Consider the following 27,908-nt stretch of genomic DNA (forward strand, 5'->3'; position numbering starts at 1 on the left):
GGGAGAAAAGTTTACTAAGGGATCTTCAGGTACTAGGCTGTGTGTCTAATGCCTTCCACATATTAATGTATCCGTTCACTGTCATTTTCTGATTCAGTAAGAGTGACCCTTGTGCTGAGATGAGAAGAGGCTGAAGGGGGTGAAGTGAAGTCCAGGGTCATCCAGCCAGCAGAGCTGCTGTGTTTCACCTCGAAATTTGTGCTCTTTGTGATTCAGACAGAAAAGTGAGACACAGAAGAAAGGCAAAGCAATTTTTTGTTGTGGGTAGAGTTTACAAAAGATACCTGTGTTGGGCAGAATAATGGCCTCCTGAAAATATCCATATCCTAATCCCTGGAACCTGTGCATGCTACTTTATTTGGCAAAAAAAAAAAAAAAAAAAAAAGACTTTGCAGGTGAGATGAAGTTAAGGGTCTTGAGATGGGAGGTTATTCTGGAATCTGGGAGGCTCAGTGTAGTCAGAAGGGTCCTTGTAAGTGAAAGAAGGAGGTGGAAGGGTCAGGATGAGAATGATGCAGCCACAGAGATTCTACTGGCTGTCGCTGGCTGTGAACATGCATCAAAAGACAAAATTACAACAAAATCCATTATAGATCCAATTGGCTTTTATTTGTGATTCACAAGTCAGGGCAGTTTCCATTCTGCAAAATATAGTGATAGCTTCCACTGGGCAATACAATAGTAGAACAGTGGGTTTTGTAAAATGGGAATCCAGGAACAGAAGAATATAAATAAACTCATTTAAATAAACTGATTGGTTAATTTCAAAATACTTCATATTACTTTTTTCTAAGAGTTAAAGCAGAAAGGACTTTCTTACTGTGCTGACTTAGACAGCCTGGACTCTCCTGTTTTTAGGAAAAATTTGTCTGTTCTGAGATCTACCTGCTTCCTCAATGTTTCAGTGTGAGTATGTGGCCTTTAGAATGACAGGCTCCATTCTGGAGTCATGAGGCTCTCACCTAGATGAGAGTTTGACTAAACATAAGGCGTTAACACTATTGCCAGTTACCATCATTTTGGACTTCCATCATTCATAGGTTATGATGTCCTCCTAATCACACATTTATTTGAGTTTTTGTCATTCCAGTCAAAGAGAGAATATTTGACATTTGACTAATGACTGCCTGCAAACATGTATTCTCTAAAGGTTTTAGAGAATACAGCACACCAGGGTAACTAATATTGTGACAATCAGGAGGGTAACACCAAGAGTTTGGAGTATGATCCATAAGCAGAGACCCCATGAGCCAAACCAAATAAAATAGAATAGATTAAAGAATGAGCCACATGAGGAGCCTACCCATTTTAATCAAACAGCGTGTTTGTTAATTTTTGCAACTATCTATAGTACCCGTTGTATTTATCCATGTGCAACAAGAAGTGTCAGCAACTGCACAAACTCCTCACTGTTCAGCTAATAGGGAGCAATTCTATTATCTAGCATCCCATGGCTGGGTTACATTAAAACAGGGAGTGAGAACAGGTGAGTCTAGAGGTCTAACTCTAAAAGGGACCACCGTACATTTGAACAAACAGTTGTATTAGGGATGTTGTTAAAGTTAGCCACTGGGTGGAATGAAGGATCCGTGAGGTCATGTAAAGATTTGAGTTTGACATGACATGACAGATCCAACACTCTGTCAAATTACCTACAAAAGGCACTGATCATGAAATTCTCGTTACAGCATTATCTTGCCAAATTCAAGAGGCAGGCATAAGCAGGGAAAAATTGAGTGGGATAAGAGCCTCATCGTGATGGGAAGTCTTGTTCCGACATCTTGGGAAAAACTGTCCACAGCATGAAGTCATCAACTTCTTGTCCTGGTTGGCAATATGAGTGTCTCTAGTTATGGTGTTGAACATTTTGGTGAGCTCTGAGTGGCTCACATCTCAGGCATGAGGATTTTCCCTTGAAATTTACATTGAGTTGTCCACCTCCAGCTTATAGGTCTTCAGGATGAGAGCAGGTCTTATAATTAGTGGTTCCACAGGAGAAAACGACATTGAAGGAACAGGCAGTCCGGTCTACAAGTAGATAATAAAAACTTGAAAACAAAATACAGGGCTACAATTTAATAACAGTTGTATTACAGTTTTTCTTCTGAACATAACTTTTCTCCATCTCTCCCTGTTTCTACCAAAGTTAATCAGAGTAAGACTAACCTGTTTACAAAATAGGTAGAGTCTCATCAAATGTGACCTGATTCTTTATATAAGAAGTACGGCAAGAATAGCGATTGACTACATAGGATCGTTTTAAGGTCGCTTTGCTGGAAGGTTTGATAAGGAATCTCAGATTAAACTTTTAAAAACCTCTCAGCACTAGAAGCCAAACCAAGGCTGACTTCAGACTTTGCCTGTCGCATCTCAGTACATATGGGTTCATTCTATGTATATTCCCAAATATGGCATCCCAGCCAAAGTCTTGGAAATACAACCAGTATTTTTAAATGTATCCTGTTATAAACAGAGCAGATTCTTATCAAACTTATGAAAACAACTATTCTCATAACAATGTGAACAGCCATGAACAGTTGCCTGATTCTGGATGGAAAATGTAGGGAGAAAAATTAATGTTTCAATTTTTGTTCACAAGTTGTATTTTACCAAATTTCTGTAAGCTATATAGATAGCTTAAAAGAAAAATGTTTCTTCAAATCTGGAAAACAAAACATTTAAAGAATCATCAAAAGTTCAACTAAAAATTCATAAACACATTATCCTCATTAGTTCATTTAGTCCCATGAAATTAATTTTTTGTTCTGCTTGACCTTGGTTGGCAGTTTCATGAAGATGTCTCTTCATTACAGTTTTGGAAATCCTTAGCCCAACAGTACGATTCTAAAGTTATCAGAAACCTGTATTCAAGACAACTTGTCAGAGTCTTATCCATACATATCCTTGGAAAAGAAGCAGTTTTGGACTGTAACCATTTCCAAATGCTTTTAGAGAAGAGTCAAAACAACTGTCTGTGAATGACAAAGATTAAGATGGCAATGGTTAAAAATCTGATGGGACTTCAGATTTGATAGACTTGATGATAATGACACCACTCACAAGCAAATTTGGTTAGTTCTGTGGCATGTAATACTATGACTGATAACATATTAGATTTCCAGAAATCTCATGTAATTTTTGAAACATTCACATCAATAACATACCCGCAAATATAACTTAGAGAAGGTTTGGCATCACGTCATTTGACAGTGTTTTCCATATAATTTAACAAATCAAATAAGGTGAATTTCCATTTCGCTTCTGTTTCTCAACTGGATTACTGAGTTCAGGGCATCGCCCATTAACAGACATGGCCAACAATGTATAAGCTTATGTATGTTGAAAAAGTTCCAGAGGTAATTTTGATACATAACCCTAGCTACAAACCATTGATTTAAGCCCAAGTTCTCCCTATAAGAGCAGGGTTTCTGCATCCTGCCTGCACATTAGTAGCATGTGGGAAAGCTTAAATAACAATGCCTTGGTCCCACTCTAGACCATTAAATCAAAATGTATGAGTGGAGCCTGGGAATCAGTTGTTCTTTCCTAGTGATTTCAGTGTGTAGCCATATTTCCCACTAGATTTCTCTTTCTTCTCATGGAATTCATCTTTTTCTATTTTGGTATTACAGTTCTTTTTCATATCTTATTTTCTGGAGACAGGGTCTTGCTCTGTTGCCCAGGTTGGAGTGCAGAGGCACAAACATAGCTCACTGTAGCCTTGAACTCCTGGGCTCAGAGGATCCTCCCACCTCAGCTTCTCAAAGCACTGGAATGACGGTTGTGAGCCAATGCACCTGGCCATTTGTCTTATCTTCTGTCTTAGGCTTTATATTCCCAGGAGTAAGGACCTTGCCTTCTTCAATTCTGCATCTTTCATGAACGTATGAATTGGTCATCAGGAAAAGATTCTCAGCCACACTTGGGTTGTTTCCTCTCAGGTTCACATATTCATGCTACAATCTTTGTCCTCCACAAGGTCAGAGGTTGCTTGTGACGAAGGGTGTGGGTAACTCCACAGTGCAGGTGGTGGAGGAAGGTTACCTCATTTTTAGGCATAACATTGGAACTAAGAATTCTTTTGTTGTTGTTGTTGTTGAGACGGAGTCTCGCTCTGTCGCCCAGGCTGGAGTGTAGTGGGCCGATCTCAGCTCACTGCAAGCTCCGCCTTCCGGGTTCACCCCATTCTCCTGCCTCAGCCTCTGAAGTAGCTGGGACTACAGGCGCCCGCCACCTCGCCCGGCTAGTTTTTTGCATTTTTTTTTAGTAGAGACGGGGTTTCACTGTGTTAGCCAGGATGGTCTCGATCTCCTGACCTCGTGATCCGCCCGTCTCAGCCTCCCAAAGTGCTGGGATTACAGGCTTGAGCCACCACGCCCGGCCAGAACTAAGAATTCTATGTGTATATGGGGCAGAGGGGCAGGGATGTATAGGAACACAGATCTAATTAGGATGGAGAAATTATACTCGGAGTAGTGGTAAAGGAAGTAAAAAGGATTTGTGAAGAGAAGAAATGTGAACTTATCTAATAGGAGAGAGTCGGCCCCTGTAGGTTCTTGAGTAGGTGATTTTAGGAAGGTAATGAGGCAGTCATATGCTAGGAAGCATTCAAAGACTGGAGACAAGAAGTCAAGCAGGACTTCAAGCAGTTGTTGAGGTTTATGGTAATGGAGAGAACAGCACAAGTGAAAGATGTTTTAAAAAGGACCAAGAAGCTTTCACAGTGTATCGAACTGGGGAAACAAAGGAGCAGAGGCTGGAAGTAGTCATGTCCAAGATACAGTGGAGTACAGGAAGAATGAAGACCAGGGAAAAAGAGACCTGCAGGAATGAGTGCTGAGAAGCAGGAGTTTAGTGGGAGGAGGAGGAGATCTAGTCCCAGATACAGGTGAAGAAGTCCTTTCCCTCTCCCAAGCATGGCAGTCAGTCCTGCAGGAAATAGGATAAGAGGAGAGGTCATAATATCTGCCACTCTTCCTGAAATGCAGAAACTACACCAGGTCTGCTATATTAGAGCAATCCCAGCCAGTACTCCAATCATGATACTGACAGCAGTCCCAGCTGAGAGGTCAGGAGAACTTCCTGGTACTGATTCATCTGTCATGGAAAGAAAAGAGAAGGAATGAAGGTGATCTTATTTTACAGTGGGGTACCCCAGGAACCAACTCTCAGCATGAAGTCGTTTCTATTTGTTCCTTCAAGGAATACATTATTTCTGTGGGAAGGTTGCTAGGAGATGATTTGCCAACTAAATTCTTGCAGGTTTTTCATCTCACCAGGTTTCCAAGTTGATGACCAGTCTTCTGTCTATTCCATCCTGACCTTTTTACACTCAGATATTTTTGAAGGCTTTGAAATTTGAGAAAGACTGATTGCTAATCTTGTATGTCATTAAAACTTCCCACTTTTTCATGGTTGCATTTTTTTTTCTTCGTGTCTCAGTTGTGGCAGTTAGCGCATTCTGAATTCACCACCTCCTTTGCACAGAGACCTCGCTTCCCACAGGCTCCCAGCAGGTGTGTGAAAGCAAGTCAAGTTCTGTAAGACTCTGTTTTGCTCTGAAAGGTGATGGGCTTGAGGAATTCCCAACAGTCTTGCACAAACTCTCTTAGAACTGCACTGCAATCTAAAACTTTCTTTTTTTTCTCTTTCTCCTCCACAGGCATCACATCTGCATCATGATCTGAGGACTCTCCCAGGTTCCTCCCCCTCCCACCCCACTTTCCCTCACCAGTGTTTTTCTCTCAAAATTATATTGTGTGTCTAATCCCATCTTGGCTGCATCTCACTGAATGAAAACTCACATACCAGGCTTGAGACTTCATATTTAACTCTGTTCTTTTCCCTCTCCCATATTAATCAGTAACCATGTCCCAGTGGATTTTTTGTGTAATGCCTCTTTCTCCCATGTATATGTATATGTATATATGTGTGTATATATGTGAATATATATATTACGTATATATAATACCTTCTGCCTCTGTTTCTTCTTTATTTCTGTTGCAATAATTTGGGCTTAATTTCTCATCAGTCATCAGTCAACTCAGACTGATGATTAATAATCGCTAATATTAGCTACTGTTGAGGGGTACTTCCTATGTGTCAGTCCCTATGTTAAATTATTTACATGTGTCTCATTTGAGCTGTAAAATAACAGTGTCAGGTAGAAAACAGAGGTGGCTTAGAGTGGTGAAAAAACTTACCCAATGTCATACAGCTAGTGACAGGTGGATCTAGGATTTGACTCTAAGACTACCTGACTTCAAGGCTAATAATAATGGTAGCTTTAACAGCAGCTAACATTTATGAAACATTTCTTCTGCATGTGGCACTTTGCTGAATGTTTCATTGATCATTACATTAAATCTTCAAAACAGTACTGTGAAGCAGGCACCTTATTGCAATTTTCAATTGTGGAATCTAAGGCTCAGAGAAGTTAAGAATCTTGTGCAAGAAATGTATAACTATAAACACTTACATTTAAAAAGAAGAAAGATCTCAAATCAACAACCTGACTTTACAATGTAAGGATATATGAGAAAAACAAATGAAACCCAAAGATAGCTAATGAAGGAAATAATAAAGTTTTGAGTGGACTAGAAAAACAATAGAGAAGAGCAATGAAACCAAAAGGTGGTTCTTCAAAAAAGTTCAACAAAATTCACAACCTTTAATTAGATCGACTAAGAAAAAAAAAGGAGACGATAGAAATTACTCAAATCAGAAATGAAAGTGATTACTACCAATTTTACAGAAATAGTAAGTGTTATGAGTATTATGAATAATTATGTGCCAACAAGTTAGAGAACCTGGATAAAAGAAATTCCTACAAACGTAAAACCTTCTAAATGGAACCATGAAGAAACAGAAAATCTGAATAGACTAATAACTACTAGGGAGACTGAACCAATAAAAGAATTTGACAAAGTTCAACATTCTATCATAATAAACACACTCAGATTGTAAAAAGAAGGAAACAACCTCAACATAATAAAGGCAATATCTGAAAAGCCCAACACTAACATCATACTCCAGGGAGAAAAACTGAAAGCTTTCCCTCTAAGATAAAAAACAAGACAAGAATGCCTACTTTTGCCACTTCTATTCTATGTAGTATTGGAAGTTCTAGTAAAAGTAGGCAAGAAGAAAGAAATGACATCCAAATCAGAGAGAAGTAAAATTAACTCTGTTTGTAGATGACAGGAACTTACGTGTGGAAAACCCTAAAGATTAAAACAAAATTTTAGCACTAATAAACAGATCCAGTATAACTGCAGGTACTAAATCAACAAGCAAAAATCAGTTGAAATCAGCTGTATTTCTTTTTTCTTTTTTTCTCTGTCTCTTTTTTTTTTTTTTTTTTTTAGACAGAGTCTCATTTTATCGCCCAAGCTGAAGTGCAGTGGCACGATCTCGGCTCACTGCAACCTCCACCCCCCCAAGTCAAATGATTCTCTTGCCTCCGCCTCCCAAGTAGTTGAAATTACAGGCATGTGCCACCACACCTGGCTAATTTTTGTTTGTTTGTTTGTTTTGTGTTTTTAGTAGAGACAGGGTTTCACCATGTTGGTCAGGCTGGTCTCGAACTTCTGACCCTAAATGATCTGACGACCTCAGCCTCCCAAAGTGCTGGGATTACAGGTGTAAGCCATTGCATCCAGCCAAAAAACAGTTGTATTCCTATGCACTTACAATGAACAATTTGAAAAGAAATTAAGAAAAAAATGATTCACATTACCATCAAAAAGAATAAAGTTCTTAGGAACAAACTTAACCAAGGAGGTGAAAAACTTGTAAGCTGAAAACAATAAAACACTGCCAAAAGAAATTAAAGAATACATTAATAAATGGAAAGCAATTCCATTTTCATAGATTGGAAGACCTAATATCATTAAGATGACAATATTAATGCAATCCCTACCAGAATCCCAGTGGCATTTTTTGCAGAAATAGAAAAATCTATCCTAAAATTCACATGAAATATCAGTACTCTAAATATCAAACAATAGGAAAGAATGAAGCTGGAGGACTCATACTTCCTGATTTCAGCATTTACTACAAAGCCACAGTAATCAACACAGTGTGGTACTGGCATAAAGGAAGACATAGAAATGAATGGAATAGAATGGAGAGCCGAGAAACAAATGCTTGCATATATGGTCAAATTATTTTTGACAAGGGTACCAAGGTCATTCAATAGGGAAAGAGTTGTCTTTTCAACAAATGATATTGGGAAAGCTGGATATCCATGAACAAGAATGAGTTGAATCTTTACCTAACACCATATACAAAACTTAACCCAAAATGGATCAAAGACCTAAATGTAAGAGCTAAACCTGTAAAACTCTTAGAAGAAAACAGGGGGAAAACTTCACGACATTGGATTTCACAATGATTTCTTGGCTATGACACCCAAAGCACAGGCAACAAAAAAATCGATAAATTTGACTTCATAAAAAGTAAGATCTTTTCTATATCAAAGGACATTATCGAGAAAGTGAAAAGGCAACCCATGGAATGGGAGAAAATATTTGCAAATCACATACCTGATAAGAGATTAATTCTCAGCATATATAAAGAACTAATATAACTCAACAATAAAATTCCAAAAATCCAATTTAAAAATGGGAAAAGGACTAAAACAGAGATTTCTCCAAGTAAGATATACAAATGGCCAATAAGCCTACACAAAGATCCTCAACATCACTAATACTTAGAGATATGCAAATCAAAACCACAATGACACACCAACACACACATATTAGGATTTAATTTTAAAAAAGAAAGAAAGAAAAGAAAACACAAAACATGTGCTTTGAGGAGGTAGGAAAATTGGAACTCTTGTGCATTGCTGGTGGGAGTGTGAAATGGTGCAGGCACAGTGGAAAATGGCAAAGCCGTTTCTCAAAAAAGTTAAGCAAAGCATTACCATTTGATGCAGCAATTCCACTGCTGGTCATACGCCCAAAATAACTGAAAGTAGGGATTTGAAAAGATATCCGTACACCCACGTTGATAGCACCATTACTCACAATAGCCAAAATGTGGAAAGAGCTCAAAAGTACACTGAATGATAAGTCAAGAGGCAAAATGAAATATATTCACACAATGGAAACGCATTCAATCTTAACAAGTAATAAAATAAAATAAAATGCCAAGCATTTACACAGTCATGAGACTCAAATTCTGATACATACTACAACGTGAATGAACCTTGAAGACACTATGCTAAGTGAAATGTGGCCAGACACAAAAGGACAAATTTTGTATAAGTCTATTGATGTGAGGTACTTATTAATAAAATAGTCAATTACAGGAAGACAGAAAGTAGAATAATGGCTACCAGGGACTAGGGTTAGAAGGAGTGGAGAGTTATTGTTTATTGAGTGCAGAGGTTTAGTATGGTAAGTTGAAAAAGTTCTGGAAATGGATAGCGGTGACGGTTGCACAGCAGTATAAATATAATTAGTATCACTAAACCATACTTTTTTTGGAGACAGGGTCTCGCTCTGTTACCGAGGCTGGAATTCAGTGGCACAATCAAGGCTCACTGCGGCCTCAATATTCTGGGCTGAAGTGGTCCTCCCGCGTCAGCCCACCAAGTAGTTGGAACTACAGGTCATGTACCACCATGTTTTGTTAATTTTTTGTGAAGACAGGGTTTCACCATGTTGTGTAGGCTGGTATTGAACTCCTCAGCACAAGCGAGCCACCCACCTCAACCTCTCAAAGTGCTGCAATTACATGCGTGAACCGCCACGCCCAGCCCTAAACCGTACATGTAAAATGGCTAATATGGTAAATTTCAGGTTATGAGGGTTTAACCTTTATGAATATATAGTGGCTGGTACTCTTGCCCTCATTACAAATACACACCTTGTGGCCCTGCCCCTTCCCTCCCATGCAGAGCCCCAGTGGCTGAATCTCCCTATTTCTCCAAATGTTCATCACTAGCTGTGCTCTATGCTGTGTCTACAGCCTCATAAAGCCAGTGACTCCAGAACCAGGCCACAGCTCAAGAGTCTGCCCCGGGGCTCCCTCTCTTCCCAGTTCCCTGAAGCCTAACCCAGGAGAGGCTCTGCCTTTTATTGGCAGCTCAATTTAGCCAAATTCAGGACAGGTCACCCAAGCACCTTCTCCACAAACCCAGGTCCCACCCCAGGTGGAGTCAGGGCAGGGCCAGTCACCAGGTGAGCCAAGAGCAGAGCAGGGAGCAGAGTCTGAGCTGCTCCTCCCTCATCCAAGGGGGCTTCCTCCTCTCAGCTGGGGAAAAAGTGTGAGCCCGTTTCAAAGCTTCCTTGTTCCTTGTAGATCATGAATTAGGCAAAAGAACACAAATTGGTGACAAAAAGGGACGTATTGATGGCCGAGAGAACCCTTAAGGACCCTTCCTGCTTTCCCCTCTGTGAAGCTCCTTCCACTACATGGGGCTTTGGGGCTGAGGGAGCCCCCTCCCCACATTCCAGGCTGGATCCATAATCAGCCATGAGAAATTACTGAAGCATAGGCAGGAGGGTCTGCAGAGACACAGTGAGAGGGTTCAGAGGGGAGAATTTGGGATCTGCTTGTGCCCTTGGGACAAGCAGAAAAGAAAATTTTCTTCAGCTCTTCCTTAACAGCAGAGAGACCCCACCTCAAAATATGATGCCAACAGTCCAGGGATTGATGTATCACAGACTGTGATCATCTTGACTGTAGTCCTATTGTGGCCAGTGACCAATCTGTGGGCATGGCAGGTATAGGATACACTATTCTTTGCAGTGCTTTGGGGATAAAGAGCTCCTGCATGTGTTGCAGAAGCTTTTCATCACTCAGCCAAAAATACTGTGTGGGTGGGATGAAGAGCCTAAGGTTTGCTCCTAACTGGTAAGATATGTCTGGGGTAGAAATGGCGGGGGTATCCAAGCCTCCTGGAGCAAAGAGAATAAAGCCATAAGCGATGTCCTCAGAGGGAAGCGGAAGCTCCTGGTCTGTGGAAGGGCCGCGGCAACCCCCTTACCCAAATCACAGTACTGAAGTCCCAACCAAACCCCGACTGTGTTCACTGAGGCAGAGCCTGAGACATTCACTTGTTTCTTCCATCACAGGCTGTGGACCCTGAGCCTCCCACAGCAGGAGCATCCCCTCCTCTCATACTCTTGGTCAAGGCTGGGTCTGCCCAGGCTTGCTTGGGGCTGGAAGTCACGGCCAGCCTGGGTGTCTAGAAGTGAGGGTCTGTGTACTTGGACCTGAGAGGGACTGAGAGGCCTGGCCTCTGGCTGCGTGGATTTGGGCTGGCAGCCTGGGCCACAGAGGAACAGAAGATACTCACAGCGAACATTCAGGGTGACAGGGTCACTGCGCCTGGCACCCACTGGGTTCTGTATTTCACATTCATAGGGTCCTTTCTCATTCCTTGTGACACTCAGTAGAACGAGGGTCCTGTTGTCAATGGAGAGCAGCCGCCTGGGACTGACCTGGAGGCTCTGATTGCTTACCCACCATAGATAGGTTGTGTCCTGAGTTTCAGGTTGACAGGTTAAAACCACAATATCCTTGTTCTCCACCGGATTGAAGTTGTTGCTGGAGATGGAGGGCTTTGGTGGTTCCGCTGTGCAGATAACAGAGAGAAGATTGCCCTGTGTGGCACCCTTGGTTCCCCTACTGGTATCTTTCAATCAGAGTTGGCATCTCCCACCTCTAAGCCCACTCAAGTCCTTAAAAGCCCATGGCAGGTGTGTGTATCACAAGACAGGTGCACAATGATCTGAGAGCTCAGAGACTGTGAGGCTGCCTGATTTGTCTTAGAGAAGCACAGACTTTCTCAAGTGTCAATTGTGCAGCAGCTTTGGGTCATGTACATACCCAGGACCACGAGTCACAGCCCCTGGTGCCTCTCCTGGTCCTTTCCTGATGACTGCCTACCTGGCCTTTTGGGGTCCTCACCTGGAATGTGCAGGAGCTGAGTTCCTTCCAGCTGAACACTCCTATACCTCCCAGCCACGGGGTGTTTCTCTGAGCCTTTTTTTTTCAAGGGTATCCCAGAGATGGGTGATGATAACAATGGGTGTTTGAGGAGACATAGCAGAGGAGACCAGGAAGAAGTCTAGAGGTGAGTTTAGTACTCAGACTGCAGGGGCTCCAGGTGGGGCAGGTGTTTGATGGTGCCGGGGTGTTTGATGGTGACTGACAAGAGCTAGTGACTGCCAGGAAAGCACAGCAGAGTCCACAAGAAGATAAAGGGTGAGTGAGGCAAGCAGGGGCTGGCTGAAAATCTGAGGATTCTCAATGACATAACAAGAAAAATGAAGGCAAATTAGGAGAAGAGATGTGTGTTATATTAGGAAATTTACAAAGAGCTCCCTGTCCCCAGATCCTGTGAAGAGTCAGCAAAACGGAGGAAAGCCCAACACAGGCATGAGAAATGCTTTCTTCCTTTTCTCTCGACCTAAGGAAACACAACTAGAGTTTGATCAAATTCGTCCAAACTAGGCAGAGTCTGAGTGAGACGGGGCTGGTGCAGTTCCCATTCCAAGGGACTCCACCTTATGGTGATGCTGTCATTGTGAGGACACAGGTGTACATAGAACGGGCAGCAAACCCATCAGACAGCACGCACCTGGCCTGCTGCACCTGGAGGAGGTCCCGGGAATCACTGGAGGACCTGAGCCCCGCAGCAAGACGAGGATGGAGTTGGTAGTAAAATGGGTGGAATGAACCCATGGGCTTTGGGGACTGCACACCTGTCCTGCCTCTGGCCCCCTGGTGAGTCAGTGTAGAGAGTGGAGAGAGGAGCTGCTCATCCCCGTCCCATGACCAAGTATTTACACAGTCATGAGAATCAACACCTGGGTGGCTTCTTTTTTTTTTAAGAGCCAGGGATCTTGCTATGTTGCCCAGGCTGGTCTTGAACTCCTGGGCTCAAGACACCCTCCTGTCTCAGTCTCCCACTGGGGTGGCTTTAGGGGCAGGGGATAAAAGGGGTGGAACATGGGTCTCAGCCCCTTGGAGGGACAGGGAACAGGTGCCAGAGCCTCCTAGGATCCTGCATCACGTTCCAGTCTCTGAAGAGATTATGGATCATGCATTCTTCCATTCATTCCCTCCCTCCTTCATGAGAGAACTACTGTGTCTCACGTTGGGCCTGGCTTGGGCAGGGTGTGAGTGGGGAGAGAAAGCAAAGTCCTTTCCTTTATCCTCCTGTGGAAGTGACACCAACACATCAGGAAGCACAGGATTTCAGGTCCAGGGAGGGTAGGAGTGTGAATCTAAGGGAGAGGCCTGGACATTCCCAGCACTGACTCTGATAGTTGAGGCAGGAGATTCCATTCTAAGTAAAAACTAATTCTCCATTTGTTCCTCACTCCCCAGACCAGAATCTCCCACTTCTGGCATGGATGCCTAGGAAGGAAGCTCTGTAGCTACAGACACAGACCTGGGGATTCTGATGTGTCTGTCCGGTCTGTGAGAGCCTGCCTCAGTGGCGGTATTTCCTTCTGCCTCAGTTTCCTTTAACAAAATGACATAAAGCGTCAGTGGTCCCTGGCTTGCCTTGTTGTCTGTGAATTCACCTTAAAATAATCACAATTACCTGGACGAGAGCCCTGTGTAGAAGAGCTGCCCAAAGCAGCATCTCTGATTGTTTGCCCCCAGGAGTGGGTTATTTGGACCTGATTCCTGGTGTACAAGGAACTTAAAGCAGAACCTTTCTTCTTCCCTTTCTCCCCCTGAGGACACTGACTTCTCTAGGACCTCTCTTAAGTTCCTCATCCAGGGGGCTGAGGTCCTAGTAATCCTGTTCATTTGTCCTTTCCAGGCTGAGTCTCAGGTGAAGGATGAGGCTCTGTCCTTGCCCAGATGAGGCCCTGGGGGTGACCAGGCTGGTGACCAGCTCCGTGAGCCATGATCCTCAAACAGCTCAAATCCTTGCTCTCAGTCAGTTCAACCCAGGAGGCCACAACCCAGCCCTGACACAGGTTCCTTAGGGTCACCTGGAGTTAAGAGCCCTGGGACAGGGGTCTGGGACTTGTGCTTCCAGGGCTGCGCTTCTCTGTGAGGATTCCAGGGGACCCCTCAGGCCAGGCCCTGACCCGGTTCTCCAGGGTCTTTTTCAGGAGGAGGGCACAGAATCTTGGCTGGGACTGGTCCCCTCCTGCTGAGTCCCCCGCCCCCCATCAGACTGTCCTTCCTCTGCAGCAAGTATCTGCAGGGTCTGGATGCAGGAAAAGGATTCTGATCTGTTGAAGTTTGTCTCCCGTATGTGTCCTTCACTAAATGCCCAAACCCCGACACAGGATAAAGCGTAGATGGGGACACGGGCACAACCCAGGCCTGACAATCCCGTGTGTATGAAGTAGAACTGACCCCCAGCACCCAGAAGTCGTGGAGGAATCACTCACGGAATACGTAGAATTGGCTAGTTACTTCTTCATTCACAAGATCTCTGTTTATAACGTGTAGGGTATAGATTCCTGGGTCATTGAGGTTGACGTTCTGGATCAGCAGGGATCCATTAGGGTATATTGTCTCTCGACCGCTGTGTGCGGGCCCTGGGGCATTTTCTCCACGGTTTATTACATATCCTATAATTCGATAGTTGGCGTGCACCCTTTCCCCTTTGTACCAGTTGTAGCCATAAAGATTCTGGGACACATTATGGACTAGCAGAATGACCTCCTTCCCCTCTGCAACATTGAACGGCACGACTTCACTGATAGTCTGGGCACTGGTGGGCAGGTTCCAGAAGGTTAGAAGTGAGGCTAGGAGGCGAAGAGAGCATCAGTCAATATTGGGTGGAAACATGGGGCCCTGGATCCTGAGCAGGCAGGTTTCTTCACCCACCCCCATCTTGAAGTGTGTGTGTGTGTGTGTGTGTGTGCATGTGTGTGTGTGTGTGTCCTACTGGGTCAATGTAAGCAGCATGACCCCCATTCCTCCAGCACCTCTGACCTTCACATTTCCCTGTTTGGAATCCTCTTTCCCAGGGATCTGCGTGGCTCCCTCCACACTGCAGGACCTGCTCACATCAGGGCATCTTTGGGAGACCCCTCCCCTGACACCTTCTCTAGAGGCCCTGGGTGTTCCCTGTCTGACCTTTCCCTGCTCTATTCCCTTTAGGGATCTTGTCAACACCTGACTTCACATTCTAGATCTCTTTGCCTGTCTGTCTTCCTCCCCATGAGAGCGTGAGCTCTGTGAGGGCAGAGACTTGTGCGATCTGGATTGCACCCCAGTGCCTGGGACAGGCTGCAGGCTCCAGTGGATGAGCTCATGAGAGTTCCCAAGGCCCTCCACATCCTGGGGCTTATTTTCCAATGTCTGAGGTTGGTGGCAAGGGACAACGTTTTATGCCCTGGTTATGTTTTTATTTGAAGTATCATTTGATATAGTTATTATTACCATGTTTCAAAATGTAGCAACTAGTGACGATTAACCAGGAAAAGAGAACACGTGAGATTTTCTTGACCCTTTCCAATTCCAGTTCAATGTGATTTTCCTGTTCTGGTTTCCTGTCCCTCTCTGGTGTCCTCTCCCATATTCATGCTTCAACAGAAGCCCTTTGGCCCCTCTCAGAGCCCTGTCCCCGCAAGGAGACCCCAGCCAGTCTCTCTGGCCCTCCTCCTACCCACTCCCAGGAAGTCCTGCCCTCACCTGTGAGCAGGAGCCCCTGCCAGGGGATGCATGCTCTGTGTGGACAGGCTGAAGGGGACCCCATGGTCTCTGCTGCCTGCTTGTCCTCTGTGGAGAAGAGCTTGGGCTCCAGGAACGCTCTTGTCAGGGCTGCTGTGACTGTCAGCTCTGCTGTCCTTCCTACCTCTGTGCTGAGCCTCCTCCCAGGGCAGGAGCACTTTCCAAGATCACATGGTCCAGGGGTGGGGTCTCTACTCAGGAGTCCTTTGTCCCCTCCCCTCTCATTCCTGCCTCTTTTGTCCTTCTTTCTCTTTCCCTTTTGTCTATATTCAGTTCCCCAGACAAAGCTATGAGAAGCAAGGCGGATGGACCCCTGTCCCCTGGGAGGACAACCAATCTTTCCCAGCGCTGACCTCTGCTGTGTTCTGGCCTTGGGTCTGTCACACCAGGGGGATTATTTCCCTTGTGACAGAGAAACCCAGCTGGGCCTTGGGTTTCTGCTGGGATGATGCTCAGCAGGAAGGTGACAGAGGTGGCTCTGCGGGATAGAAAGGGGTTCACTGGGGGATGACTGGGGAGAGACCGGCCCTCTGTCTCCAGTGTCACCAGCCTGGCCTCTGACACAGGCACAGAAACCAAGGCCCAGGGGTCTCAGGAGGAGCTATAGCTCCTGGGTGTGGAGGGAGGCATCTAGTGTGTCCTGGGAAGAGAGGGCTGTGGTTGAGGGAGGTGTGTGGCTCTGAGCTCTGCTGTCCTTGGGAAAGGCTTCAGGGAAACCGTCCCTCTCCCTGTCTTTTGGATGAGCTGTGGCTCAGGTCCTTTCCACGTTCTACCTGACCCGGAAGCCTCTGTCTGGCTGACAGTCCTGTGGTCACCCCGCCTTCCCCATGGGCGGTGCCAAGAGGGAATGGGGAGCTGCACAGAAACCCTTGGCAAAGCGGGGTCCTCAGAGGCCCCAGGAAGGAAGAGGTGGGACACAGCAGGAACATGAGAGACAAGAAGGGTCTGTTGGAGCAAGGCATGGCGCTCAGTGAACGTGTGGGACTGAGGAGCTAATGATAATGAGGGCAGGGCTGCGAATGTGCTCTGAGGATCACAGGGACCTGCACTGGGAGATGCCCTTTCGGCTGAGCCCTGGGGAGGAGAAGATATAGGGGCAGGAGCTGCCTGCAGAAAGAGTGACTTTAGTTGGGTTGCTGCGGGGCTGTAGGGAGGAGCTGACAGAGTCCGTATGGGGATCTTGGAAAGCAAGGAGGAGGTGGGTCGAGGTGATCCTGGTGAGGGTGAACCCTGAGGGAGCTGCGGGTCCAGCTGAGGGAGGCCAGCAGACCCTGGGGAAACTCCAGGCCGGGAGGGACTCTGCCGCCCTCTGGTGGACAATGAAGAAAGTGTAGACGGAAAAGTCAGGATGGGTTTAACTCAGCACGATCTTTAAGCATTGATCACATGTTTGCTGCACGCTTTACATTCTAGGTACCTCTCACGCAAGCTCTTCTCTAGTCTATCCCCAACGAATCATCAAAATCAGATTTGTAGTCTTATGTCAGGCCAAGTTCTGTGTGCACTTAGGGGAATCCTGCACAGCATTCACACCTGAGGGCTGGCTGGAGCATGTGTGGGTAGAAGGGAGGATTCGTGTCCATGTATCCTCACAAGAGGCAGGGGGTCCGAGTGGATAAGGCTCCACTTGACCCCAAAAGTCCTCAGAACAAGGGAACAGAGGCTGATGAAATCAGAATCCAGAGCTGGGGCTCTGTGCCTCCTCCTCCTCCCTCTCTCTGGGGAGTTCCCCCCCTCTTCCTCAGCAGAATTCCTGGACCTCCTCATATGAAGAAAGGTGGTGGGTCCTTGCAGACACACCCAGAGATTTTTTAGCAGAGACATCAGGTTTCAGTGTCAGGGACACCTGTCACCCCTCAGAGAGTCACCCGACACCCATCCTCAGAGACAGATATAAATATAGCTGCTCCTGCTCACTTTTGGTTTCCATTTGCATGGAATATTTTTTCTACCCCTTTACCTTCAGTGTGTTAGTATCTTTATGAATAAGTAGAGTCTCTTGCAAGCAGCATATGCTTGGATCATGTTTTTTAAATCTGTTTCACCAATCTGTATCTTTTAAGTGGAGCATTTAATCCATTTACGTTCAAGGTTCATGTTGACGTGTGAGGTTTTCTTCCTGTCATAATAATTGTTAGCTAGTTACTTTGTAGCTTGTTTCTTTTTTGAATTTATGGATTTTTCATTTCTGTTTAGAACTCCTTTGAGCATTTCTTATAGGACTAGTCTAGTGATGACAAATTCCCTCAGCATTTGCTTCTGGGAAAGACTTTATTTCTCCATTTTGAAGCTTATTCTTGCAGGATAAAAAAATTCAAAGTTGATGTTTATCATTTTTTTTTCTTTAAGTACTTTGAAAATAGATTATCAATCCCTTCTGGCTTGTAGGGATTCTGCTGAGAAGTCTACTAGTCTGATGGGGTTTCCTTTATAGGTGATTAAACACTTTTCTCTTGCTGATTTTAGGATTTTTTCCTTCATGTTGACCTTAGCCTGATAACTATGATTGTGGTGAGGTCCTTCTTGCAAAGTATCTGCCTGGTGTTCTTTAAGCCTTTTCTGTCTGAATGCCTGGATGTCTTGCTACACTGGCTAAGTTTTCCTCAATAATTTCCTCAAGTAGGTTGACCAAACTTTATGGTTTTTCTTCTCCCTCAGAAATACTTATAATTCATAGGTTTGGATGTTTTACTTAGCCCTATGTCTTTCAAAGGCTTTGTTCATTTTTTAAATTTTTTTCTTTATTTTTGTCTGACTAGATTAATTCTAAAGACCTTTCTTTGAGTTCTGAGATTCTTTCTTCTGCTTGGTCTGGTCTGTTGTTAAAGCTTTCAACTGTATTTTGTAATTCCTTCATTTTTTTTATTTCCAGAAGTTCCATTTGTTTGTTTGTTTGTTTAATATCTATCTCTTTGGCACATTTCTCATTCATATCCTGAATTGATTTTCTGATTTCTTTGCATTAGTTTTCATATTTATCTTGGATCTAATTGAGCTTCTTGAAAATCAATATTTTGAATTTTTTATCTGGTATCTTAAAGATTTTATTTTCATTAGAATATATTGCTGGATAGTTAGTGCGATATTTTTGGGGAATTATCCTGTTTTTTCATACTTCCAGAATTGTTACACTGGTTCCTTCTCATTTGTAGAAACTGTCACTTCTTTTTATGTTTGAATTTACTTTTGTTTTGATGGAAACTTTTTTTCTTGAAGATGAGATTATATTGCATGTTGAGTAGGGTCATTTGGCTTTCCTTCTGGGTGCTTTCAGTGGCAGAGACTCTATACGAATTATTTGATTACAGATAGCCTTAGCATGGTGGCTTTTTCAAATGCCAGTGACTATAGCAGTGCATTAGGTGTGTGAGCAAACTCATGGCTTCCTGCAGAACTGGAGTGGTGTGTGGGGGAAAGAAAGAGAACAGGTCCTCCGTATGCTGAGCGCTGGTCCCCTGGGCCCACTGTTCTTTATCTATACTTTGTCTCTGTGTCTTATTTCTTTTCTCAGTCTTTCGTCCCACCTGACGAGAAATACCCACAGGTGTGGAGGGGCTGGCCCCCTTCAGTGGTGGAGGTCTGTACAACTTTATCTTGTTCCCAAGTTCCATGCACTTGATTGTCAGATTTTGTATTGGGTTTAGCAGATCAGTCTCCAGGCCATTAGGTGTCACTTGGAGGTAAAGAGCCAGCTGCAGGCCAGGTGCAGTGGTTCACACCTGTAATCCCAGCACTTTGGGAGGCCAGGGCGGGCAGATCACCTGAGGTCAGGTTCAAGGCCAGCCTGGCCAACATGGTGAAACCCCATTTCTACTAAAAATACAAAAATTAACCAGATGTGGTGGTCTATGCCTGTAATCCCAGCTACTTGGGAGGCTGAAATAGGAGAATTGCTTGAACCCAGGGCATAGAGGTTGCAGTGAGCTAAGATCACACCACTGCACTCCAGCCTGGGTGACAAAAGTGAAACACCATCTCAAAAAAAAAAAGAGAGAGAGAGAGAGAGCCAACTGCAGTACTGCAGTGATAGCAGTGGGGTTTAGGCTTTCTTTACCAGAAAAAGCTTTTTAGTGCTTTAGACAGTGAGCTGGTCTGTCTAACCCAAGTAACCTGGGCTCCATACTCAGCCCCAGAAGTGAAGGGTGAAGCTGGATAGAGCCAAACCAAGGAAGCCTACCCTCAGGCCTCCCAATGACAGGTACAAACACCAGATCCAACCATGGTCTGGGGGACAGCTGTCAAATGCCTAAAAATATACCTGGAAGAGGAGCAGACAAACTATCACTGCCCCCAAGTTCTCTGCACAGAAAGAGAGAGACAACCCTAAGTCCAAATCCAGGTGAGCTGGTGCACCAAATGCCTGGAGATATGACCAGGCAAGAATTGAAGGAACAACTCCTGGACCAAATGTTTTGCACAGAAAGGAGAAGGGGGTTGCTCATGCTACCAATCCAGAAGAATGCATTTGGGATCTGCCTTCTTCTCACTCCTTGGTTATCAAGACTAAGCAACCAGGATTCTGGATTTGGGGAAAGGCAAGTTTATTTGTGGAGATCATTGATGACAATCCCACCAGGGCCTAGGTGAAGAGGACAGGAAGGCTCAGGACACTGGGGGCTAAGTGAGAACCACACCCATGATCTGCACCACCCATGGATGCTCCTTCATTGTTCACCTTTCTGTTGATATCAGATGGCCCCATTTTCTGTCCCTTCATGGAAGGACACAGGCTAGAAGCTGTGCATGGCCTTCATCTCCGGGGTCATGTGAGGACAGCAGGTGGGAAAGATCTTGGGTCCTCCTGGGTCCTGCAGGATCAGAACATTCATCACCCACACCGACTTCATAGATGGGAATGGCTGCCCTGGGGCTGGGCCAACGGGGCCTGGGCAGGGGAGAAAGGACATCAGGGGACAGGGAGGAAGGGTCATTGAGATCTAGCCTGGAAGGTTCTTGTCTCTGACCATCCAGGACTTACTTCCCTGCATCTACCTTTGGTCATTTCCCCTCAGCAATGACCAGCTCTGCCTCCGGAGCTCAGTCTCTCAACCTAGACACAGCACCCCAGTACCCGTCCAGGCTGCATCCACCCCACACCCTGATAACCCAGGAACCCATTACTTCTAGGGTAAGGAGGGTCCAGGAGACAGAAGCTGAGGAAAGGCCTGAAGAAGTCACATCTGTCCTGGTCAGAGGGGAAAAACCATCAGATGCTGAACCAGGAGAATGTTGACCCAGGAAAGGGACCGAGGACCCAAGAAAGGAGTCAGACCACTAGGGTTTGCCTGAGAGGAAGGATCAAGACCCCAGAGGGAAAGCAGGGCCAGCTGCATGTGCAGGACACTGGGGAACCATATGTGTCTTGGATTCTCCCTGAACTCAGTGTCCCTGCCATGGCCAGACTCTCTGCTCAGGCCTGGACATGCTGAAATAGGACAATGGCCTTGTCCTCTCTCTCCATCATTTGGCAAGAAACGTAAAGGATATTCCAGCACATGCCTTCCTGGCAGGTCCAGGTTCTCTATCTCACACCTCAGGGACTGCAGTTACTGCATCAGCCATGGTAGGTGCTGATCTCACCCAACCTGTCCAGGCCCTTCCACTCTCCACTTTGTGACCATGTCCAGGACCGCCCTTAAAGCCTGAGCCTGAAAATCCCCCCTCACTGGGTGAGTGGATTCAGTAAACAGTGAGCCCCTATCCAGCTCCCAGAGCCACCTCTGTCACCTTCCTGCTGGACATCATCCCACCTTCCCAAGCACTAAAGAGCATGGAGAGACCTGGACAGCTGGGTTTCTGCATCACAAAGAAAAGAATTCCCTAGCTTTGGATCCCCAGGGCTCTGTGTGTGGAGCTGACAGACCTGAGGGCAGGAGATAGCAGAGGTCAGCCCTGGGGAGGGCGGGTCATCCACCCAGGGGACAGGGGTGCACCAGCCTTGCTACTGAAAGAACCTCCCCAGGACAGCGCCATCAGCCCAGCCTCAGGGATTTGCTAAACAGCAGTCAGAGGAGGCCATGGCAGTGGCTGAGCTCCCGCTCCAGACCCCAACAGACCAGATAAACAGCACAATGCAGCTCCTCCCCAAAGTTCCAGGTCACCAAGGGGAAACTGAGGTGCTTCCTAACCTTCGAGCCATCAGAGAAGGTAATAGCCCAATTTCCCACACAGGCCAGTTTCAATCACATGACAATCACCTCTCTGCTCTCATCCTTCCCAAAATAGGACGCTGATTCTCCCCCACCATAGGTTTCTCCCTTGTTCCCCGAGCCTTTCCTGCCCCCTATGATCTGGGCACTCCTGACACACACCTCTTCTCTGGTGACACATCAGGGTCCCTCACTGTCAAGCGGTCCGGAAAGGACAGAACCTTGGACAGCACCCATCTCAGCTTCACCCTTCCTCCCGCACAGGGTTCAGGGCAAAGAATAAATGACAGAGGCCAGTGAACCCAGAGATGGTGACAGGCAGTGACCCAGGGGCAGATGCCTGGAGCAGGAGCAGGCGGGGCCACAGGGAGGAGGTGATGCAGGAAGGGAAACCCAGAAATGGGCAGGAAAGGAGGACACAGGCTCTGTGGGGCTGCAGCCCAGGGTGGGGCTGTGAGTGTGAAGCCATCTCAGCAAGTAGGATGAGGTCCCATGAACGACATTGGGAGCATGTGGCTTCCTGCTCTGTATATGGGGTGGGGGATTCCATGCCCCATAGAACCAGCAGGCCGGGGTTCAGGTAGAGAAGGAGCAGGACAGGGGATCCCAGGATAGGAGGACCCCAGTGTCCCACCCAGGCAGGTGACTGATGAATGGGCATGCAGGGCCCTCCTGGGCTGGGCTCTCCCTTTGTCCATCGGGATTCCCTCAAGGAACATCCAGAATCCGACCACATCTACCCGGAGGGTTCTGGGGAGTCCATGTAAAGCCAGGAGCTTGTGTTGCTGGGAGGGGTCATGGCATGTGCTGGGAGCACCCAAGAGAGAAGCCTAAGGGCAGGCAGGACCTGGTCTGAAGAGGCGCAGGAGCCCAGATGGGGAGATGGATGTCAGGAGAGGCTGCCCCATCAGGGAGGGTGATAGGAATGGGGGGTCTGTGGGAGTGGGCACATGGGATTCCCCGGGCTCTGCCGAGTTCCCTCCCATAGTCACAACCTAGGGACACTGCCCAAGAAGGGGTGCCTCTGCCCAGCCAGATGCTGCTGGTTCTGCCCACTTCCTACTTTCTCTGCTCCAGCCACTCTGGGTCTTTCTCCAGATGCCCTGGACAGCCCTGGCCTGGACCTGTTCCCTGAGAGGTGTTGGGAGAAACTGAGTCTCTGGGGACACTCTCATCAGTCTGAAAGGCACATCAGGAAACATCCCTGGTCTCCAGGACTGGGCTGAGGACAGAACCCCAGCTCCTCCCTTTGCCACTGAGAGGCTCGACACTGGGTGGCCACGGTGACTTCTGCATCCATCCCAGTCACCCTGAAACCACAACAAAACCCCAGCCCTAGGCCCTGCAGGTACAGCACATGTGGGGACAGTCCGTACCCAGGGGAGGCCAGTTCTTTCTTCCTGGGAGACCAGGCCTCAAGCCTGTGCCTGGGGCAGGCAGGGGCAGCACATGCTTGTCCTTGAGAACTCAGGACCTTGAGGGTCTCTGCTTTGTGAGGCACAGCAAGGATCCTTCTGTCCAGAGATGAAAGCAGCTCCTGCCACTCCTCTGACTTCCTCCTCCTTCCCAAATCTCAACCAACAAATAGATGTCTCAAATCTCATCATCAAATCTTCATCCATCCATATGAGAAAGCTTAAAACTCAATGAATTGACAACATCAAGAGTTGGAACAACTGGACATGGAAGATGTTGCTTGTGGAAATTTAGATGTGTTCAGCTATCGGGCAGGAGAATCTGTGTCAAATTCCAGCATGGTTCAGAAGAATCAAAAAGTGTAACAGTCCAAATGTGCAATAGTGCAGGGGATAAAACTGTGGTGCAATCAAACTGAGGGATGTTTTAGAACATGAGAAAGGAAGAGATTGCTGCTGCACAGGACATGGATGATCTCACACATAGAGTTGAAAGAAAGGAGTCAATCGCAGATAGAAAATGATCACCAATTCCACCTCTATAAAGTTTCCGAGAGAAAAACCCAACTCTGCTGCTAGAGATCAGAATGGAGGTGACCTGTGCCCTGCAATGACTGTGAGGGTCATGGGAGTGTCACTTAGTGCAGGCAATGTGCCGTATCTTAATCTGGGCAGGGCTTTCATGAGCACACAGGAATGCAGACATTACTGCTATGTTCATTTTACTTCACTGGAAAAGACGTATAAAATCAGCTGGGCGCGTGGCTCATGCCCGTAATCCCAGCACTTTAGGAGGCTGAGGTGGGCAGATTACTTGAGGTCAGGAGTTCGAGACCAGCCTGGCCAACATGGTGAAACCCCCCCTCTACTAAAAATACAAAATTTTGCTGGGCATGGTGGTGTATGACTGTAATCCCAGCTACTAGGGTGGCTGAGGCTGGAGAATCGCTTGGACCCAGGAGGCGGTGGTTGTGTAAGCAGATTGCACCACTGCACCCCAGCTTGGGCGACAGAGCCAGACTAGGAAAAAAAAAAAAAAGGATAAAATCTGGGTTAAGCAGATTTGGGTTAAACTCATCCACCCCCGGGAAAGGCCCAGTGTGAAAGTTTCCACAGCAGCCCAGCTAAAGCCGTTGGACACAGATCCTGAGTGGCAGAATCTTTAGGGACACAGGCGCACGGCCATGTCCCCAGTGCCCACACAGAGCAGGGGCATCTGGACCCTGAGTGTGTAGTTCCCGCGCCTAAACCCAGCCCCTCCCCAGTGACGTGAGCCCTGGGGTGGCTCCGGGTCTCCAGTCCATGCCACCAAAATCTCCAGATTGAGGGTCCTCCCTTGAGTCCAGGAGCTGCCCCCTGAGCAAATTTAGAGTGTGGAGGGCTGGGATTGTGGCGGTAAAAACAGCCACATTTGTCTCAGGAAGGAAACGGAGGACGTGCGCTCCAAGAAGGGCCAGGGCGCCCTCTAGTGGGCGCCTCCTGTTAATGAGCAAAAAGGGGCCTGGAGAGCTGAGAGATCAGGGCTGGCTTGTACTAAGGCTCAGGTGGAGAGGACTGAGGTGCAAAAAGGGGGCTAAGGTAGGGGAGTGGTCTGGAGAGATGGAAGAAGCAGGTAAGGGGAAGCCCTAGGGAGGCCGGGGGAGGGTACAGCAGAGCTCTCCATTCCTCAGCATTGACATTTGGGTGATCGTGCTAGTGGGGTTCTGTAAGTTGTAGGGTGCTCAGCACCATCTGGGGACTCTACCCACTGAATAGCCAGCAAGACTCTCTCCCCAAGCTCTAACAACCAACAATGTCTCCAGACTTTGCCAAATGTCCCCTGGAGGGCAAAATTGCCTCTGGCAGAATCACCGATCTACATCAGTCTCTAAAAGTGACTCACCAGCGAAATCCTTCACCTCTTGGGAGAAGAATCACAAGCGCGAGAGGCGTAGAAACTGAAGACTTCAACATCCTTCCAAAAGAGTTTTACTTAATCAGCAGTCTGATGTCCCAGGAGAAGACATATTTAGAGCTGATGCCACATGGCTGCCTGTGCCTCACAGCAGGAAAAGATTGGGTTTTCCAAGGGCCTGTAACCACAAACTGGAATGACACTCATTGGGTTACATTACAAAGTGGGATGTGGGGAATTCTGTAGACTTTGGAAAGAGAAGTGTGTGACATGAGCCCACAGTCCAAGGCAGTGGACTGTCCACTTTGATGCTCTCACCATCTAGGAGACATCTCAGACATGAACATAACCACATCTGTCATTAGAAAACATGTCTTATTAAGAGGAAAAATATAGGCTAGAAATGCTTTATGCTTTTTTTTCTCTTTATGTTCAAATTCATATCCTTTTAGATTGTTCCTTAAAGAAGAATCTATCCCCCTAAATAAATGTAATCACTGACAGGACAGTGCTGGCATCTCACTCCCAGCCCCTGTGTGGTGACAGTGTCCTGCGTCCCCAGCCCTGGTCCCTCTCTGATTCCTGAGAGCTTTGGGTGCTCCCTCATTAGGAGGAAGAGAAGAAGGGTGTTTTTAACATTCTCATCATTCACCCGTCCACCTCTTAGACACTGGGAAGAATCTGTTGCCCACTCTTGGATTTGATCCTCGAATTACTGACCTCTATTTCTGTCCCTTATCCGTTCCAACAATGTGACAGGCCTAAGAGGTGCCTTCTGCATGTGACTTTGAGGAGAAGGTTCTCAAGATAAGTTTTCTCACACCTCTTTGAATTACCTCCACCTGTGGCCCCATCATCATTACCTTACCAGCATTTGGACCCTTTTTCTGGTAGTCAGATGCTTTCCACCTCTTGAGGGAAATGTGACTGTAATCTGTGTATAGGAAGAAGCTGAGGAAATAGAAAAAGAGAATCTGCATTACTATTCAGAGAGAAGAAGACCTTTATGTGAATGAATGAGAGTCTAAAATCCTAAGAGAGCCCACATAAAATTATTACCAGTGCTAAAACTACAAAAGTTACATTAACAGCAAACCGGAATAGTAAAGCATGCATCACAGTTGCTGGTAAAACTAAACCAGATATTTTTTTTCTTAGAGAAAGCATTCCATGTGTGTTGCAGTGATGACAGGAGTGCCCTTCAGTCAATATGCTGCCTGTAATTTTTGTTCTCTGGCAGAATGTATTGTCCTTTCTCCCTTTAAATCTTAAATGCAAAACTAAAGGCAGCTCTTGGCCCCCTCCCCAAAGTTAGCTGTCTGCAGCCAGCATCACGAAGAGCAGAGGCCTGAACTTCCCTGGTTAAAGTAGGGGGCTAGGGAGCCTAACCTTAGTAGAGCTGCGTTCCCAGAATGTCACTCCTGTTCCCAGGGGCACCAACCTGGAGGGTGGTGAGCCTCAGCAGTGCCCCGATGCTTACGTTGTGCCCTCACACCAATGGTCGCTGGAATCTTGAACTCTTGGCTGTCACCCAGATCTGCAGATGTCAGGAACTTCTGGAAGTCAAATTACTGCCCACTTCTCTGGGGCAGATATCCGTGAACATCCGAAACCACACCACAGAACCCTGCCTGAGGTCTACAATGCATATTTTACACAGAGACTGTGAGCACCAGGTCCAGCCCTGAATCTGTGACCACCTGCTAAGATGCCCCCAACTGGGATCCACCAATCACTGCACATGGCAGGCAGCGAGGCTTGGAGGTGCTTTGCCACAAGGCAGCCCCAATTTGCTGGGAGTTTCTTGACACTTGGTAGTGGTGAGGAGCCTTGGGACCCTCAGGATTACTTCCCCTGAGCGTAGTGGAGGCCCCTCTGCATCCCCAGCAGGTGTCCAGCTCTGCAGAGCCTCTTTCTCTGAGGTGTATCCAGACCCCTGCACCAGTGAAACTATGCTGAGGCCTCAGAGAGAGAGATGGAGCTTTGACCAGGAGCCACTCTTCTTTGAGGGCCAGGGCAGGGAGAGCAGGAGACAGCACCAGGAGCGGGAACACCAGTGTCTAAGCCCCTGATGAGAACAGGGTGGTCTCTCCCATGTGCCCTTACCGGGCCTCTGCAGTGACAGTGCCTGAGAGGACGACATGTTTTCCAGCCTAATGTGCAGCCATTCCCATCTACCCCCTGCCTACTGCAGGACAGCACCAACCCAGGAGCTGGGAAGCTGGGAGAAGACATGGAATACCCATGGCCTCTCTCCTTCCTCCAGTCCAGTGGGCACATTTGTGCCTAGGACACATACCTACTGGCCCAGGCTCTTAAGAGTTAGGCCATCTAGGTGCCTCTGGGTCCCAGCTACTTTCACACCACAGAGCCCTTCTCCCTACAGGGGTCACTGCCCTGCCAGGTACCTCCTCCAGCTCCAGCTGACAGATCGAACAAGACCCAGACTCCAGAAGATAAACAAGGATTTAAGCATCTACTATGTCTAGTGGAGACACAGGCAATAAGGAGAAACAAAGGGGTAGAGATGCATACAGCTCCACCAACAACATGGTGTCCCAAACAATGTCCTCTGTGCCCATCATCAGGAAACTCACTGTCCCTCACCATGTGGGCAAGTGCTTCCAGGGTCTCTCAATTCTCCCATGGGAGGCAATGCACGCTTTCACCTAGCAACTCAGCAGATAAACGGAAGATATTTTATCTACTTAAATAAAGGTTTCTAAAATTGTCTCCAGGCACTGCCAAATTCTCCTGAAAGGGGGAAATGGCCCCTGATTA

At 46.6% G+C, this 27,908-nt stretch overlaps 1 protein-coding gene across 2 annotated transcripts; it reads right to left on the reverse strand.

Moving 5' to 3' along the window:
- Window positions 1-591: 591 nt before the first annotated feature.
- CEACAM7 (carcinoembryonic antigen-related cell adhesion molecule 7) lies at window positions 592-15,800 on the reverse strand. Of its 2 annotated transcripts, none has more exons than XM_011936586.1 (5): window positions 15,631-15,800; window positions 14,379-14,738; window positions 11,312-11,590; window positions 4,970-5,097; window positions 592-2,028 (listed from the first exon to the last, which is right to left on the reverse strand). In XM_011936586.1, the coding sequence occupies exons 1-4, from the start codon at window positions 15,692-15,694 to the stop codon at window positions 5,006-5,008; spliced, it is 795 nt and encodes a 264-aa protein (XP_011791976.1). In that variant the 5' UTR covers window positions 15,695-15,800; the 3' UTR covers window positions 592-2,028; window positions 4,970-5,005. The 2 variants fall into 2 exon arrangements, with proteins under 2 accessions (XP_011791976.1, XP_011791978.1); XM_011936588.1 differs by having other exon boundaries at window positions 592-2,048.
- Window positions 15,801-27,908: the final 12,108 nt, after the last annotated feature.

This window comes from Colobus angolensis, unplaced genomic scaffold, assembly GCF_000951035.1.
Source record: "Colobus angolensis palliatus isolate OR3802 unplaced genomic scaffold, Cang.pa_1.0 Scaffold154, whole genome shotgun sequence".
NCBI lineage: Eukaryota > Metazoa > Chordata > Mammalia > Primates > Cercopithecidae > Colobus > Colobus angolensis.